The following is an 18469-nucleotide window of genomic DNA, read 5'->3' on the forward strand; positions in this document are numbered from 1 at the left end:
TGTAATCCCAGCACTTGAGGAGGTCAGGGTGGGAGGATGGCTTGAGCTTAAGAGTTTGAGACCAGCCTGGATAACAAAGCAAGACCCTGTTTCTACAAAAAATTAAAAGATTAGCTAGGCGTGGTGGCACGTGACTGTAGTCCCAGCTACTAGAAAGGCTGAGGCAGGAGGATTGCTTGAGCCTGAGAGATTGAGGCTGCAGTGAGCCTTGATCAAGCCACTATATTCCAGCCTGGGTGACAGAATGAGACCTTGTCTCAAAAAAAAAAGTTTTGAAAGAAACTCACAAGTAGAACTTAACTTTAGTTTTATTTTTGAGATGGAGTCTTGCTCTGTCGCCCAGCAGGCTTGAGTGCAGTGGCGCAATCTCGGCCCACTGCAATCTCCACCTCCCAGGTTCAAGCAGTTCTTCTGCCTCAGCCTCCCGAGTAGCTAGGATTACAGGAGCATGCCACCATGCCCGGCTAATTTTTGTATTTTTAGTAGAGACAGGGTTTCACCATGTTGGCCACATCTGGTCTCTAACTTCTGACCTCATGATCTGCCAACCTTGGCCTCCCAAAGTGCTAGGATTGCAGGCGTTCACCACCGCGCCCAGCCTAGAACTTTTTTTAATATAACTTTAAATTTACTTTTAATTCAGACCAAGCCTACATAATATTTTTTATAGTCCCCAAGTTAAAATATATGTTTATGTTTTGGAACTTCTAAATAAAACTATTCAGTTTATTTTAGAATCTGGTTAATAGTTACTTGATAAACATTTTTCAGGCTTTTCCTCCCTCTGTTACAGTACCTTACTCTCAATATCTTTTTTGTATTTCTTAACTTTTTTCTCTTTCCGGTCTTTTGATCCTCTCCCCACAGTCTGGCATGAGTGTTTTTATCTTGCCATACTTATCATGTTCTGAAGTCTACAGATGTTGTTCATGGTTTTAAAATGTGAAATGAAGGGTACTGTGTTCTGCTTTTACTTCTTTTAAAACTGCTTATTATGGAAAATTTCAAAGTAAACAGAATAGTATAAATAAACAGAATAGTATGATTAACTCTCATGTACCCAACTATACCAACTATATCAACATTTTGCCATTCTTTTTTCATCTGTACTTCTACCTACTCCCCACTCATCCACTCAGTAATTTATTTCTACATTTTTTTCTTAAGGGAGATTTACATATATTAAAATGCACAAATCTTTGCTATGTCCACCCCGTTTTAAAGTATATGTTTCATTATTACTCAGGTATGGTGAGGAAGAGATGACTATCATAAAAAAGATAGTTTGTTATACTCACTGATCCCTAGAGAAGGGAGCACACAAGGATGTACTGATGTGGGTCAGGAGGAAAATGTAGGCAAGAACTTTCATTGTGGCTTTGGTGGTAAGGAATGGGTGAGGCAGGGTAAGGAGGTTTTAAGATTGGCTAGTTTGAATAATTTCAATGGGGCATAGGTTCTATCTCTAATTGTCTGATACCTGGCCCTGGGATGATTGGGATAGGGAAATGGCCCTGGGTGTGATGAGAGCCTTGTAGAAGAGTTGGTTGGTAGCGTGAGTCTGGATTGATTGGAATGCATATGAAAGGTGGACTCAGGCGAGTTGTTTGCCATCCCTAGGAATTAGCTATCCCTGGGAGAGGCAGTTCTTCCAGGGCTAGCAAGGCCCAAGAGGTCAAAGCATCAAAAATACAGAATAAAAAGACATGATTAATAAATGCCCTTATCACAATATAGGACATTTCCATCTCCCCCATAAAGTTTCTTTGTGTCCCTTTTCAGTCAATTTCCACCATCCTCTAGACAACCACTGTTTTTATTTTTTTCCACTGGAACTTTATTTTGTTCTAGAACTTTATATAAAAAAAGACTACATTATGTGACCATTGTGTTCAGCTTCTTTTGCACAGCAAAATGTTATACATACATGTTGCCTGTCTCAGTAATTTGTTCCTTTTTATTCCTGAGCAGTATTCCATTGTATGAATGTACCACAATTTGTTTGTTTATTCTCTTGCTGATGGACATAAACTTCAGTTTTTATTATTGTACATAAAGCTACTATGAACATTCATCCTTTTGTTGACATGTATTTTCATTTCCCTTGAGTAAATATTAGGAGTGGAATTGATAGGTCAAAAGGTTGCCTGTTTAACTCTAAGAAACTGCCAGTTTTCTGAAGTAGTTGTACCGTTTTATTCCCCAAAAGCAATTTATAAGCATTTTGATTACTCCACATCTTCACCAATATTTAGTGTTGTTAGTCTTTTTACTTTTATGTTGTGCTTTAAAAAAGAAAACTTCATAAAACCCTAAATTTAGGGTTTAAACTGATAGAAACACTTCTGTCAGTTTCTCTGACACTTGTATATTTTTAATCTCTTTTATCATTTTCTAGATAATTTGTCAGTTGCCTGAAAATGCTGCTCTGTTTTGGCTAGTGCCCACAAGCCAAATAGATTTACTAATCTCTCTTTCTTACACACACACACACACACACACACCCCTCATAATCCAACAGGTATTTATCATTTTTTTCTCTAAAGTATTATGCTAAATTTTGTGGAGGCACTTTTTAGAAATATAGTAAACACATTAACCGTACTCAGAATGGGAAAGGGAAATACAATCCAATAAGTAAAACACATAGTAGAATGTGATACATGCTCCAAAAGAGGTAAGAAGGAAGACACTTTCAGATCTTGGAGCCTTTAAGGATATGCATGATTTTTATAGATGGTGATGATAAAGAAGGGCTTCACTGATGAAAAGAATAGTGTTTTTGTGCCAGACTGTTAGTCTCATTCGGTCATACTTCAGTAATAAATTAGGCTCATTTAGATGGAACTGACCTGAAATTTCTCTCTTATCTTCCACAGACTGTTTCCCTAGGCATTTTGGGCATCTTTGAGATTTCTAAAGGTACTGTCTCTTTGAATCCTCATAGGACTGTTCTGGGACTTTGCTTCATCAATTATTTTTCCTTTTTCTTGATTCTTCTATTTCATTTTCACTAAATTATTTCATTCCACCTATGTATGTATTCAAGTCTGCCTCCCTCCCTCTGACATTGTAGGAGAAAAAAGAATTATTTTCTCAATCCTGTTATCTCTGTTAAGCTTTCATCCTGTTTTTCTCTCCTTTAACTTCAGTAGTATTCACTTAATGCTTCCACCTCTTAACATCACCAGTTGTTCAATCTCTTGCAATCTGAATTTGGTAAGGAAAATGTGGTTCATGTACACAATGGAGTACTATTCAGCCGTAAAAAAGATGAGATCCAGTCATTTGCAACAGCATAGAGGGAACTGGAGATCTTTAAGTGAAATAAGCCAGGCACAGAAAGACAAACATTGCATGTTGTCACTTATTTGTGAGCTCTAAAAAGCCCGCAACCACTTTTCTGATTTTTTTTTTTTTTTTTTAAGGAGAATTAACTAGCATCTCCTGGTCAGTAAGTCTAATACTTTTTACTTTAAGGTCAGATTTTTGTGGCCTATCTATAGGCACTGTTAGCCATGTGTTTCTTCTTGATGGTCTCTCCTTCCTAGGTTTCTCTTGATTCTCCTGCATCTGCCTTGCCTGACTCTTCTTCCATCCCTTCTGACAGTGTTTACCAAGGATTTCCCTTGGCCTGCTTCTTTCCTTGATCCTCATTTAAACCTTTCCCTTCAGCTGCACACCTCTTCTGCTTTTCCAACTCTACTGCTATTCCATTCTTCAGTTGCTTGTTAAACATGGCCCACCATCACCTCAAATATGATGTTTAAAATGTCCCCATTTTTTATCGAACTTAAGTTTCTTCCTGTGGATCTGTTGCTAAGTACCCTCATCTTTCCGATCACCTAGAGGTAAAACCTCAACATTTCTTTGAATTTTTTCCCCTTCTGTTTGCCACATCTAATTAGTTGCCAAGTCTAATAATTTTAACCTCCATGACATCTCATTTCTTTATTTTTCCCCATTTCTTTTTTTTTATTATTTAATTTTAGCTTTATTATTTAATGAACTCCCAAGTGCTCAGATTCCCATTTCTATTGTGACTATTCTGATTCAGGCCCTGATTTCAGTCAGTCTTTTGCAGTGACTCTCCCACAAACTTCCTAATGTAGAATTGTAGAAAGAGCATGGGCTCTGCAGTCAGATAGACCTAAGTGCTAATTGTGAAGATGGTCCTTCTGGCTGTCTGACTTATAGAAACTTATTTAATCTTACTTTACAGATGAGAAAGTTTAGGCACAGAAAAATTAGTCATTCCAGTTCAGTCACAGAGAAGTTAGTCATTTCTACCTCATCAATGAAGTATGCAGTTCTGAAGGGTAAATGGGACAATGTGTGGTTAGTGAGAAGGTACTCAGAAAAATATTATTTCTCCTTCCCTTACTTTTGATCTCTTTACAACCCATTAATAGATTAATATTCTTTAAGTATAACCTTCATCATATGAGACTCTTGTTCTTCAGTGGTTCCGCATTGTCTAATTTTCCATAATTCTTAGCCTAGAATTGTATACTATCTATCAATTTGTGTCCACCTCCCTTTCTGACCTTATTTCTCCCCACTTTTCACAAACATCGCTTTGAACCAAACCAAACCACTAGCAATGCCCTATAGCAGAATGGCTGAGAACATGAATTCCGGAAGCATCTAAATCCAGTTCATGTACTTACTTTGTGCCCTTGAGCAAATTATTTAATGTCCCTAAACCTTTCCTATTCTGGGGAAGGGGAGCAGGATAATTATAGTGCCTACTGCATTGGGTTGTTGGAAGGATAAAGTGAGACCAAGTATATAGTGTTGAGAGCAGTCACTGTTGGTGGTAGTAGTAGTAGTAGTTGATGTTTTGTTATTTGTTTCTCCCATTTCCATCTCCATCACATTCACGTTCTTTTCTCTGCATGGAATGCATTTCTTCTCCTTTGTACTTGACTACATTTTATCTATCTTCAAAGATCTTTCCTGGTTCTAGTCACCACCCTCCCCTTTATCTTTCAACTTCATCATTCCTTGCCTCTTTTAGCTTAGAATGCTTATTACCTTCATATACTTATCTGTTTTATCTCTTTTGTAAAAGACTAGAAGTGCCTTGAGGACGGAACATGTAATTCAATTTTTGTATCTTCTAAAGCATAGCATCTTACACAGAACCAGGCCAGAAAGTATTTACCAAATAAATATATTAATTTACTGAAACCAGTAGCCCTTTGTTTCCAAGGGATTTATTCTTACTTCTTTAGGAACTTTTGCAGAGTCTCCATAAACCATTGGTACATTTTCAGAAACATTGAATTTTGTTATCAACATGCCATCCTTGGGTTCAAGGAGACTAAAGAAAAGACATTGTAGCAGAAGGCAATAATAACAAAAGCAAAACAAAAACTGACCAGGTGACACTGCTTTGGAGTCAGCAAAATTATTGTTTTTCTACACTGGCTCTCATTTGTTACTGTTACAAATACTGTACACCAAATATTATAGTACCTAGAATAGTGCCAAATTAAGCATTTTTGGATAATAGTGGATCTAAAATCTGTTTTACTGAAGTAAAAAAAAAAAGCATAAATAGCTAATACATTAAAATGTGGTTAATATCTAGTTCAGTTTGTTAAAATGAGAAATTATTCTTAAGGAGTGTCACCTTCTTGTATTGTGGGCAGATGAAGTATTCTCTTGATAACTTCTCAAGGTACAAGCCACAGAACCTGGGAAGTGGGTGGGGGTGGAAGTGGGGGAATCTCTAGAATTTCTTCCCCACAGTGATTTGGCACAACGCCAGCCTGTCCTTCATCAAAGGTGTACTGTGTTCTTATTAAAGGAGGCTTATGCTTTTTAAAGGCTTTTATGCCTTTAAATATTTTTGGTCATTTTGAAATAATTTATAAGTGGTATACTATCATTATAAAGAGTGTTCTCAGGCTAAGAGGCAAATGTTAGAAATTTAAGAAATATTTAATTTACATATATGTATTTTTTATTTCTTAAATAGGTATTCATCAATACACTAAAATGGTAATATTTTTCCATTGAATAATGGCTACACCTTACTTGACTTAAAAAGCTAAGGTTTTTTTGGTTATAATACAGAATATTATTTGAGGTTTTTGGTAAGGTAAACTTGTTTTATATACTTTGGAGTGTGATTTATGTAACCTATTCAGTTGCCAGGTGGTTTTATTCTTGAGACCTCTATTAAGAATTTCCTTTTTTAGTACAGGCCAGTTCTCCCTTACTCACTACTGAAAAGGGGTGGGGAGGGAGGCTGCAAAACATAATTAATGTATAGACCAATTAGATAGATTTTTAAATTGTGAAATTTTTTTTTTTCTTTACTGATATAACACTTGGAAGCAATGTTGAATAGAGACATTTAATTTTCTATTGTCATAGTAAAATCTCAAGGAAATTGAGAGCAGACAGCTTGGGCACCAAAGAAGTTTAAGAAAATGTTATTTAAGCACTTTCTGCTGAACTTGGGGAATAAATACTTTTTTGTGATATGTGGATTCTTGTGTTTTTGTAATCGTTTAGGGAAGATGTTCTGCTGTAATGGCTGAATATAAGTTGCAGAGATTTAAGCCCGCCCTTATATTAATATTCCACCTCATTAACTTAATTGTTAGGGCGTTTACACTTCAGTGATTTAAATAAAATACTCTAAATGTGATTCTTTTGTCTTCTCTTTCCCTCTGTCTCCTGTTTGAGGTCTAGATGATTATGTATTTAGTTTTGTGTTTTCATGTAGACCCTGTTGTTAATTCTATTAAGCGTAAGATGATGATGAAGGGAAGCTATTGTATAACTCTTACGCTGCTAAAGCCCTGGAAGATAAGGGAATGTATTTGTGAAAATAAAATGGTCACTTCTTCAGCTGGTGTTTTATCATTTTTACCTTCCAGTGTTATTCAGAGGACCAGGAACTTTATAGCTATAAGACTATTCTGTTTTGGAGTTCAGATTGCTGATTATATATGAGCTTTCACACATATCCAGTGATATAGCCCTAGAACCCAGATAAAGGAAAGTTTTGTTTAAAAGTAAGCTATGTTTGTACTTAAAAATGTTTCCTAAGCATTTTCAGCAAAAGCAGGATTATTCGATGAATTTCCAAGCAAAGTCACCTTTACAAATACTTGCACCTACTTGCAAATAGTAGACATATTTATGCAGTAAGTTTTTTCTAAATGATTTGCTGCCAGTTGTGAGCATTCCTTAGCACTGTCTATCCCAAATGCAAGTTACATGTCTTTGTTAAAAATGTAGAGAAAGGCCAGATGCAATGTCTCATGCCTGTAATACCAGCACTTTGGGAGGCCAAGGCCAGAGGATCACTTGAGGCTGGGAGTTGAAGACCAGCCTGGACAACATAGTGAGGCCCTGTCTCTACAAAAAGAAAGACACATGCACACGTATGTTTATTGCGGCACTATTCACCGTAGCAAAGACTTGGAATCAACCCAAATGTCCATCAGTGACAGACTGGATTAAGAAAATGTGGCACATATACACCATGGAATACTATGCAGCCATAAAAAAGGATGAGTTTGTGTCCTTTGTAGGGACATGGATGCAGCTGGAAACCATCATTCTCAGCAAACTATCACAAGAACAGAAAACCAAATACCGCATGTTCTCACTCATAGGTGGAAATTGAACAATGAGATCACTTGGACACAGGAAGGGGAACATCACACACCGAGTCCTATTGTGGGGAGGGGGGAGGGGGGAAGGATAGCATTAGGAGATATACCTAATGTAAATGACGAGTTAATGGGTGCAGCACACCAACATGGCACATGTATACATATGTAACAAACCTGCACGTTGTGCACATGTAACCTAGAACTTAAAGTATAATAATAAAAAAGAAAGAAACTTAAAGTATAGAACTTAAAGTATAATAATAAAAAAGAAAGAAAAAATTAGCCAGGCACGGTGGCACATGCCTGTAATCGTAGAGAGTCGGGAATCTGAGGCACGAGGGTCACTTGAGCCCTGGAGTTTGAGGCTTGTAAGGGGCTGTGATCGTGACCCTGTCTCAAAAAAAAAAAAAAAAAGAGAAAGGTTAATTTTTCAGGGAAATGAAGCTTTTATGTTGTCAAGCATTTTTCATTTTATAACAGCATTTAATTGTGAATATATGTTGTTAAATAATTCTATGAAGTATCTGTTTGACCCATTTAAGTTGAGCAGTGAATTTCTGTTTTACCTAAGTTCATTTGTGAGATATTGGTGTTCATTTCTAACTATTTATTTTATTTTCCAGCTCACCAGCGACTGGAACCAGCAACTCTGTCAGGGATTGTAGGATTTATCCTTAGTCTTTTATGTGGAGCTCTGAATTTAATTCGAGGCTTTCATGCTATAGAAAGTCTCCTGCAGGTACTGTGCTATTTTTGCAATTTCAGGTGACTGCGCCTGTTCATTCTACTTGTTATGTAATTGATTTGAATTGGATTGGGTATTAGTATAATTTACAGTGCAAGCTCAAAATCTGTGTTTTTTTTTTTTTATAGCTGCTTTAGCCTCCTTTGTTCTAAAAGCACTGGTTGGCTTCTTTGATTGCATCATCACATGTTTATTTATCATCTGCTCTTTAGGAGGCACTATAGGCACTCTGGGGACCCCAAGATGTGTGTGACATAGGCCTTGCAGTCTCATAACTGAAAGTTGAACTGGGGAGGCAAGGAAGTAATTGCCAAATACACAGAGTTGGGAAGGGGGAGAGGTCAGTATAATCAGGATTGGAGAAGGAAGGTTTTGTGGAGGAGAGTTGAGCGGGCCCTGGAAAGATCTGACCAGACAGACAGCAGTGGAAGAATGAAGAGGGCACACGTGGGCTGTGTTTGTTCCACTTCTGCGTATTCCCTACTTAGTTCATCTGCTCCTTTTTCTTTTTTTGTTAGTGGCTTCTTAAAACTTGAGCTTCCTGGAAAACCACAAATTTATTCAGATATTTCTAGCTATTTCATTTTCAAGTGGAGTTCTTTTCAGAAACTATAGCTATCAGAATATGCTAATTTTTTCTCTTACACTTTTTGTAAACTTTTTGAAATTTTCTTCAAGGTTAGCACATTTGACACTGCACAGCTTTCCTTTCCTGTATTTCTATTCACTTTCTCTGAAGAACTCTTGACACTCCCACATTATAAATCAGTCCTCTTTCGTTGGTCAGCATTAAGTACAGAATACCATTTGTAAAAATCCACTCAACATACTTTATATTCTGTTTTTAAATTGCTGTTACTTTGGGGAACCCTCAGAGGGTATCTTTCTGCATCTATTTAGCCATGTAAAGCCAACAGCAGATGACATCACAGGTTCCAGCAGCAGAGCTGTTCCTAAAGGATATGTTATGACTTCCTAATTCCTCTTCCAAACACCCTTTGCCTGCAGGTTAAAGCTCCTCTCCCCTTTTAGGCACAGAACAGCCAGCTGCCTTCCCTTGGCCTATTTCTTATCCACATGCCAGATCAGATTTATTCCAGCAGAAGGAGTTCGGTTTTCAGCTGTTTAGATTACCTAACAAAAAGAAGAAAGAAAGGCAATTTGGAGATTGCTGATAGAAAAAGCTTATAAATAAGATACTTTTTTTTCTTTCTTTTTTCTTTTTTTTTTGTACTCAACATAGTAGAAATAACAGTAGTATAGGGGTGTGAAGAGTTGTTGGTGAAGCAGGCTTGGGCTTGGGTAGAGAAAATATTGACCACCGCAGAGCCTCACTATCTTTGACTTATAAAACAGTATACAAGTTATGGAACCTGGGGCTTAGACTGCATTACCTTTAAGTTAAAATTCAGACAAGGCTATTGTATTTCACAAAACCAGTTTAAGGGAACAATAATTTATTTCAGCCACTCAGATCTTATATCCCTCCTCTTCTTGGGTGGATTTCTTTTTTTCTCCTCTGATTTAAAACTTAAAAACTGAGGAAAGTAGTATAAATTACAGCTTTTTGCTTTTGAGATACTGCAACAGGCTAAAGCCTACCTTGTTTCTTAATTGTTCCTTGTCTTCCCTCTGATCAGTAATGTCTCTGGCTCATTGCAATTGATAGAGTTTTAGGTTTCGGAAGAACAATAATCTGATTAATTACCACTTAAGTGTAACTGACTGACAGCTCTGAGATTTCTCAGCCTATTATATATTTTTAAAAGATGACTTTACAGACCATGAATATAGGTAGAAAATCCTCAACAAAATACTATCAAATTGTATCCAACAATGTGCAAAAATAACACCACAACCAAGTAGAATTTATCCCAGGTATGCAGGGCTAGTCACTATTAGAAGCCAATTAATCCATTACATCAACAGGCTAAAGAAGAAAAATCACATGATCATATCAGTAGGTACAGAAAAAGCATTTGACAAAATCCAAACCCCATACATCATAAAATCTTGGAGCAAACTAGGAATAGAGGGAAACATCCTCAATTTGGTAAACAGCATCTATTGAAAGAACCTACAGCTAACGTCATCTTTAATGGTGAGAAACTGATGCTTCCCCCTAAGACTAGGAACAGGGCAAGGATGTCCCTACTTACCACTCTGTCCAACGTCATACTGGAAGTTCTAGTTGATGCAATAAGATGAGAATAGGAAATAAAAGATATACAGATTAGGAAGGGAAAAATAAAGCTGTCTTTGTTCACAGATGACGTGACTATGTATAATATTGTTGATTCTTTTTCTATGTAGAATATGCCCCAAATCAACAACAATAGCAAAAGCCTGGAATTAATAAGTAATTATAGCAAGACTGCAGGATATGAAGTTAATAGACAAAACTCAATTGCTTTCCTATATACCTACAAAGAATTAAAATTTGAAATTAAAAATACAATACCATGTATAGTGACACCAAACAAAAAGAGACACTTCAGAATAAATCTAACAATGTATGTACAAGATCTTTATGAGGAAAATGGTAACACTCTGATCAAATAAAGAAGATCTAAATAAATGGAGAGATGTTCCATGTTTATAAACAGGGAGACTCAATATTTTTTAGGTGTCGTTTCTTCCCAACTTGGTCTGTAGATTCAGTACAATCCCAATCAAAATTTCAACAAGTTATTTTATGGATATTAACAGTGATTCTAAAGTTCATGTGGAAAAGCAAGCACCTGGTGTATAGGGAAAAACAGACTGTTTGCTTCTGTACTCTCACGATTCTCAATACTTCCAGAACTTCATTTTTGACACGAGATGTGTGGGAGGTTTTCTCACATCAACAAATTCCCCAGTACCAGCTAGATGTCCCTTAATTCACATCACTTTTAACACTATCTGCCTGGAGTTAACCCAGACATCACCGGTAAAGAGTTCAGTCCCACGAGAATGCTCCCACCTCAGATGCTAGTTGCAAGTTCAGGTTGTCACCAATTGGAAGTTCCCACAACCCCCTCCTTGGATTCAATAATCTACTAGAGTGGTTCACAGAACTCAGGGAAATATGTTTACTGATTTATTATGAAGGAAATTACAAAGAATAAAGGTGAATAGCCATAAAGAGGTACATAGGGGAAGGTCTGAAAGAGTCCTGAGCACAGGAACTTCTATCCTCATGGAGTTGGGGCTTGTCACCTTCCTGGCACATGGCACCCACCCAGAAGTTCTGTGAACACCATCTTTTAGGGATTTTTATGGAGGGTTCTTCATGTAGGCATGATTGATTATTAATTCAATCTCTAGTTTCTCTCCCCTCCCCGGAGGGTGGGGGTAGGACTTAAAGTTATTAGCTTCTAATCATGGTTTGGTCTTTGTGGTAACCAGCCCCCATCTAGGATCCCACCAAATATTACCTGATTAGAATAAAAGATGCTCTTATTACCTGGGAAACTCCAAGGGATTTAGGAGTTCTGTGTCAGATGCTGTTTTTTATATATATATGAATGAATGAATGAAGATAGAGTCTCGTCCTGTTGCCCAGGCTAGAGGGCAATGGCACGATCTCGGCTCACTGCAGCCTCTGCCTCCCAGGTTCAAGCGATTCTCCTGCCTCAGCCTCCTGAGTAACTGGGATTACAGATGTGCAGCACCACACCCAGCTGATTTTGTATTTTTAGTAGAGATGGGGTGTCACCATGTTGGTCAGGCTGGTCTCGAACTCCTGACCTCCAGTGATCCACCCGCCTTGACCTCCCAAAGTGCTGGAATTACAGGTGTGAGCCACCTTGTCCAGCCTCACATGCTCTTATCACTCAAGAAATTACAAAGGACCCTGTGTCAAAACCAGGGTCAATGACCAAATGGAACAAAACAAAAAAGATCAGATATGGAAACAAGAGTCTCCTAGCATCTTTATTTACAAGGGTTTTAGGAGCTCTTTGTCAGAAATCAGGGGCAGAGGAGAGAAGAAAAATATGTGGAACTCTCTGCTTAATTTTCTGTAGACCTAAAACTGCTCTTAAAAAGTCTATTTTAAAAATCCATCATTAAAACATAGACTTTCTCCAAAATAAGAAGTTGGAGGGGCCGGGCGCAGTTGCTCACACCTATAATCCCAGCACTTTGGGAGGCTGAGGCAAGTGGATCACGAGGTCAAGAGATTTAGACCATCCTGCCCAACATGGTAAAACCCCATCTCTACTAAAAATACAAAAATTAGCTGGGTCTGGTGGCGCGCGCCTATAGTCCCAGCTGTTTGGGAGGCTGAGGCAGGAGAATTGCTTGAACATGGAAGGCAAAGTTACAGTGAGCTGAGATCACGCCACTGCACTCAGCCTGACGACAAAGTGAGACTCTGTCTCAATAAGAAAGAAAAAAAGAAGAAGAAATTGGAGGAAAACTGGAAAGGGAGGAATGTTCTCACTCTGGGCTTTGATATTCTTTAGTTAGGTGTTGCTTCACTTGGCAGTTACAGTAGAACCTGTTGTGCCCATCCCATTCTTAGGAAGCAGTAGATTGGGCCTTCTCTTCCTGTGGAGGGACTGAGCCTTCCCCTGCACACAGGCCAGGTGAGGATATTAGAGTCCCCGCCATAATGGAGCCTGAAATCAGGAATTCATGTTTCAAGGTTACATGTACAAATTTATGCCCTCTCAGAACAATGGCCATTTTGAGAAAGCCAGTGAGAGACAGCCATACCAGGTCCTCTGGCCTAGCACCCACCAGTCCCTGCCAGCTCAGCCCAAGTCTCCTCACCTAGGATAGCTTGGTGGAACGACAATATATTTTAATTTGCATAAAGAAACTCTAGAAAGATAAGAGACTAATGAACATGTTGGGAACTGGACAGATGGAAAATTGGTGGGAATGAAACTTTTGCTGGTATATATTTATATGTATCTTTTATATATTACTTTTAATTTTTGAATCATGAATATTTCACTCACATTTTAAATAATATTTATTAGCACCTGTTATGTAAGCAGAAAAAAAAGACAAGTTTTGTTAACTTAATTAGTAGATTTTTAAGCAACAAACATTTCAAGCAAAGTAAAGGTAAATATGTTTGTGGGGGAGCCTGAACATTTTGCAGAGCATTGCAACTTCTTCCTGCCCCATGTTAGATTTCAGTTTCCCTAGAAACTTAAAGAGATTTTTGTTGTTGTTGTTGTTGTTTATTTAAAACAGTTCGTCACAACTATGGTGGTGGAGTGTGAAAGAAGCATGGGGTATAAATTATGAATGGGGAAAAGGTTAGAGTGGTCTTTATTAGTAGATCATTTATAATTTGGGAACTCTGTGTATAGGCTTGTATGTTTCTGATGGTGGATACAGAATCTTTTCTTTTGTCTTAGACTAAATTACTCCAACATTTCTTACTTAGCTGATTCAGGGAACAGTGAATTGGTTCATATGGGATTCTTAGCTATCTGGAAAATGAGGGCATTGGTACCCGCCTCTGTGTTCCCTTAGCATTTAAAGTCTGTTCAGCCATAACCCACCTGAAGTATTCCACGTACGCTCATTTAGTAGTTGAGGTTCCTGAGAGTGATTCTCAGAGGAGCAAGGAAACAACAGAATACAAAGTTGGGGATAATGTAGTCCACAAGTAGTTTGTCACTCATAGGTAGTTTTAAAAGATTTTCCAGCAAATTCTGATCCTCTCACCTAAATGAAAATCAGTACCTTGCAAATCCACTTGACCAAAAGTAGAAACTCCCATTGTTCCAGTTATTGAAGACTTTATATCTGCATTGAGTACGATGTTGTGGTAAGTGACGGGTGCTTGGAAATATTTTTCCTTTCCTTTTCCCACTGTGAAGATAAATGAAGGAGCACTATATTAGTGTTAGAATTATCTGCCTTGTAAAGATTCTGTGTCCTAAAAGATGGAATGGATGATAAGTGAACAAAAGGAGAAAATGAAATGTCAGAATGTAAATGGATACAATGATAAACTTAAGAGCTTTAAACCAGATAGGTTCAGGAGTGCAAACTAGAGTAATTTTCCAAGTACATCCTTAGCCCGACTTAACCTGAAAGAAAATACATACAAAATTGGGAACCAGAGGTCTCTTACTTTTAATTTTCCCTTATTGAAGTCTGTTTTATCATTGTTCACAACTTATATTGGATAAAAGATCCTTTTTATCTTCACTAAAGCCATTAGTCTTAAGACATACTCTTAGCCTTCTTTCTGGTTGATCATTACATTTTCATTAGGAATAATCTCAAATGTCACTCTAGATAATTTGTGGTTAGTAAAGGTAGAACTTTCTGAGGTGGTCTGCTCTGAAGACTTGAGTGTAAATCCCAGGACACAGGACTTAAAGTTTAATCTATTTTGAAGTTACCTACAGTGGTGTTACTCATATCACAGTGGTGATAGGAGAGGGGGAAGGGCAGTACCCCAGATTGAGTGGGCTTACTGCTTCTCTGATACTTGATTTAAGAGCAAAGGACTTATTTGGGAATTATAATTTTAGATCTGACTGAAAATATGTCATGTATTTCCTGAGTGTGAGTAATATATAGACATTAAAGCTTACTTTTTTAAAGCCATGAATTCTAAACACTCTTTTCGAATGCTAGAAATGGCTGCTACATTTATCTCTAGTATCTTGAGGCTCATTTAAATTTGAGGACCCACATGAATCAGCATTCTTATATATTATTAATGGTGTTTGAAGATTCAGCACAAGTTTGTTTCTTCCAGATTATTAACTGCCTCATAGGGTGATAGCAAGGGATTTATTCAAATATGTAGCACTGAAGTTCTTCTTAGTATCTAAGTTTAGACTGGGGAGGCTTAGGATGGGTATAGTTTTTTTAAGTTCATAAGTTTATTTTGGTGTCCACAGTAATATATAAATTAGAGTATTTTCACTTCCTAACTTTGCTGAGTTTAGAGATGGTAATAAGTTTCTTGTGAATTGATACCTTATGAAGGCATAAACTTGGCTTATATTACATGTATTTCTTTAAGGATCAACCTTGAAATGATTACATTAATTAGGCTAATACCAAACTGAAAGTAATTTGCATATGGCACATTAGAAAACAAATGGAATCTTCTGATATCTCAGTAGAAATTCTGGCCTGGAAGTTAAAATACCTGGGTCCCATCTGCCAGTAACTAACTTTGTGACCCTACATGGGTTATTTTACCTTCTTGTATCTCATCTTGCAATTCTGCAAAATGAAGGTTTTAGACTACATAAGCCCAGGGACCATTTCTTAGGTCTTAGGACAGGCAGTCTAAGATTTCTCTGATTCTAAAATTGTTTGTAAAAGCTTCTACAAAGCAGAAATCATCAACTTGCTTTTATTTCTTATCTTCTTTCCTATAGACTTGTTAATACCTTTTAAAGAAATTATGTCCCTGCTGGCCAGGCACGGTGGCTCACGCTTGTAATCCCAGCACTTTGGGAGGCCGAGGCAGGTGGATCGCGAGGTCAGGAGTTCGAGACCAGCCTGGCCAAGAGACCAGCCTGGCCAATATGGTGAAACCCCATCTCTACTAAAAATATAAAAATTAACTGGGCGCGGTGGCAGGGGCCTGTAATCCCAGTTACTTGGGAGGCTGAGCCAGGAGAATTGCTTGAACCCGGGAGGCGGAGGTTGTAGTGAGCCGAAGATCACGCCATTGCACTCCAGCCTGGGTGACAGAGCAAGACTCCATCTCAAAAAAAAAAGAAAAGAAATTATGTCCCTGCTAATACTTAACAGAATTTTTTCGTTTATTTAGTGACATATCTATGCTAAGATGTGGTGTCTACTTTCATTCAAAAGAAATAAAAGTATTTTTTCTGATTATATGCTAATTCATTGTTAAAGAATTAGGGGATCATACGAGACAGTGCCGTGAAATAGAAGATAATAAAGATTAAATAACATTTAAAAATGGAGAAAGAAAATAAAAAAGTTATAAATAAATAAAAATAACATAAAAAAGAATTGGGTGAAATGTATAAAGAATAAAATAAAAATTATCCCCAAATTTTCATATAGGCACATATATCCATTATGTCCTTTTTTTCACTTAATATTAAAAAGTAAATGTTCCCCAATTATTATAAACATTTTAATAGTATCCTCCTAATACATTGTGTGGCTACTATATGAGGCTTTTGTTTACCTTCATCCTCATCTTTTTCGTAAAGAGACAGGGTCTCGCTATGTTGGCCAGGTTGGTCTTAAACTCCTGGCCTCAAACAGTTCTCCCATCTTGGCCTCCCAAAGTGCTAAGATTATAGTATGAGCCACTGCTCCTGGCCCCATCCTTATCTTTAAAAGAAAATTTACTTTATTTCTTTTCAGAGCAATACATTGGTACTCTAGTATCCCCTAAAGGTGAATAGTGACATTCATAAAGATTTGTATTGGAACTCCTTACCTCTGCCCTCTTCTTCCCCTCCTCTGCCTTTCTCCCTGTCTCTGTTTCCCCAGCACTGTCCACCCCCACTTTTGTCCCTGCTGCTGTCCTCTGCCCACCTTCCAACCTCTGGCTATTCCTTCACCTACATTTCATCTGCGCTTCCCTACTGGCTCGTTTCCCTCAGCCCTGCTGTTCTTTAAAAAAACAAAAAAATAACAAAACCAAAAAAGCCTCTTTACATATGCTCTCTTCTAATTTTTTGAGAGAGTAGAATATGTTTGTTGTCTTGTTCCTTTGCGCTCTATTTCTTAGTCTACTATGATGTCTTTTCTACTCCTGTAATTCTCTTAGATATCCACCATTAAGCTCACCAGTGTCCTTTCAGTTGCCAAATACAGCAGCTACTCTTTAGAGTCGAGTCTTATGTACCCTCTCTGCCTCATCTGTCATTATGTTCTTCCTTTTAAACATTTCCTTGTTTAATTTCAAAAAATAAATTTTATTTCAGGAAACATAGGCACAAATCACTGTTAATAGTTTAATGTATTTACATTTTTCTTCTTGACAAATCTCTTATCCATTCATTTTTGTGAAACCGTTTTCTCCCATTTTGTTTTGTTTTGTTTTGTTTCCTTGTTTCTCTTCCTATTCCTCAGTTTATTTGATAGACTTTCTTCCTCCACCTGTCCTTTATATAGTGGCATTCTCCAGTATTCTGTCCTTGGCTTTGTATTCTTCCAACTCCATGCCTTCTTCTTGGTTACTTTCATAATGGCCTTTTTGAAAAAATACACATATATATACATAAACACACACACACATGCAGTAAAATATGCGCTTGAAAAATTTCAAAGCCTATAAGAGTTGATATTTTTACAGAAAAGTAATTATCTCCCAATTTTCTTCCTCAGAGTCATCCTTCTAGGGAGATTATGTGCATATGCTAGTATATAGGTATTTATATATTTACTTATGCAATTATTTAAAAAATTTTTATAGAAATGATAACATACTCAATACTAATTTGCATCTTTTTAAGTCTAAAAATATGTAGGAGATTATTTCACATCAGTACACAGAGACCTATTCTGTTCTTTTTAGTGGCTGCATAACTGTGTATTAAATATTTGTGTTTTCCTTTCCCTGCACCACATAACATCTTATTTTGAAATAATTCAAACTTACAGAAAAGTTTAAAGAACAGTAGAATTAACATCCACCCCATATACCTACCTACCATTTTCCTTCTTTCTTTCTTTTTTTTTTTTTTTTACTGAGTCATTTGAAAGTTAACATTGTAGGTATCATCTCAGTTTATTGCAAAATTGAATTCAATATGTATGTCTTAAGGGCTAAGATATTCTTTTACGTAATCATAATCCTCTTAATCACACCAAAGAAATTTAACATTGGTATAGTATTACCTAATAGAAAATCTGTATTCAAATTTCCACAGTTGCCCCCAGAGTGTTCTATATAGTGTTTTGTTCCTCTCTCTCATCTAGGAGCTAATCAAGAATTGAGATTTTTACTTGGTTGTCATAGGCCTTTTGTTTAACTAACTACTATTAAAATAGAAGACTGCCAAGTTAGATCTCTGGATCAAACTCTTTCCTGAAGCAGACTGAAATATCTGCTAAATATAATTATTTGGATGTCCCACTAGCAACTCCAGAATAGCATGTCCACAGTGAGCTCAGT

General features: G+C 37.1%; 1 protein-coding gene across 8 annotated transcripts in view; it reads left to right on the top strand.

Annotated features, from left to right (window-relative positions):
• Window positions 1–18469, top strand: part of SEC22A (SEC22 homolog A, vesicle trafficking protein) — a 72267-nt gene that overhangs the window by 36858 nt on the left and 16940 nt on the right. For all 8 annotated transcript variants that reach the window (XR_001899626.3, XM_021934129.2, XM_003894020.5 and 5 more), the window contains exon 6: window positions 8264–8379. Coding sequence is in view for 7 of the 8 variants with exons in the window: in XM_021934129.2 (XP_021789821.1) it covers window positions 8264–8379 (116 nt within the window). In the remaining variant the exon portion in view is untranslated. The remainder of the gene's footprint in view (window positions 1–8263; window positions 8380–18469) is intronic.

This window comes from Papio anubis, chromosome 2 (assembly GCF_008728515.1).
Source record: "Papio anubis isolate 15944 chromosome 2, Panubis1.0, whole genome shotgun sequence".
In the NCBI taxonomy this organism is placed as follows: Eukaryota; Metazoa; Chordata; class Mammalia; order Primates; family Cercopithecidae; genus Papio; species Papio anubis.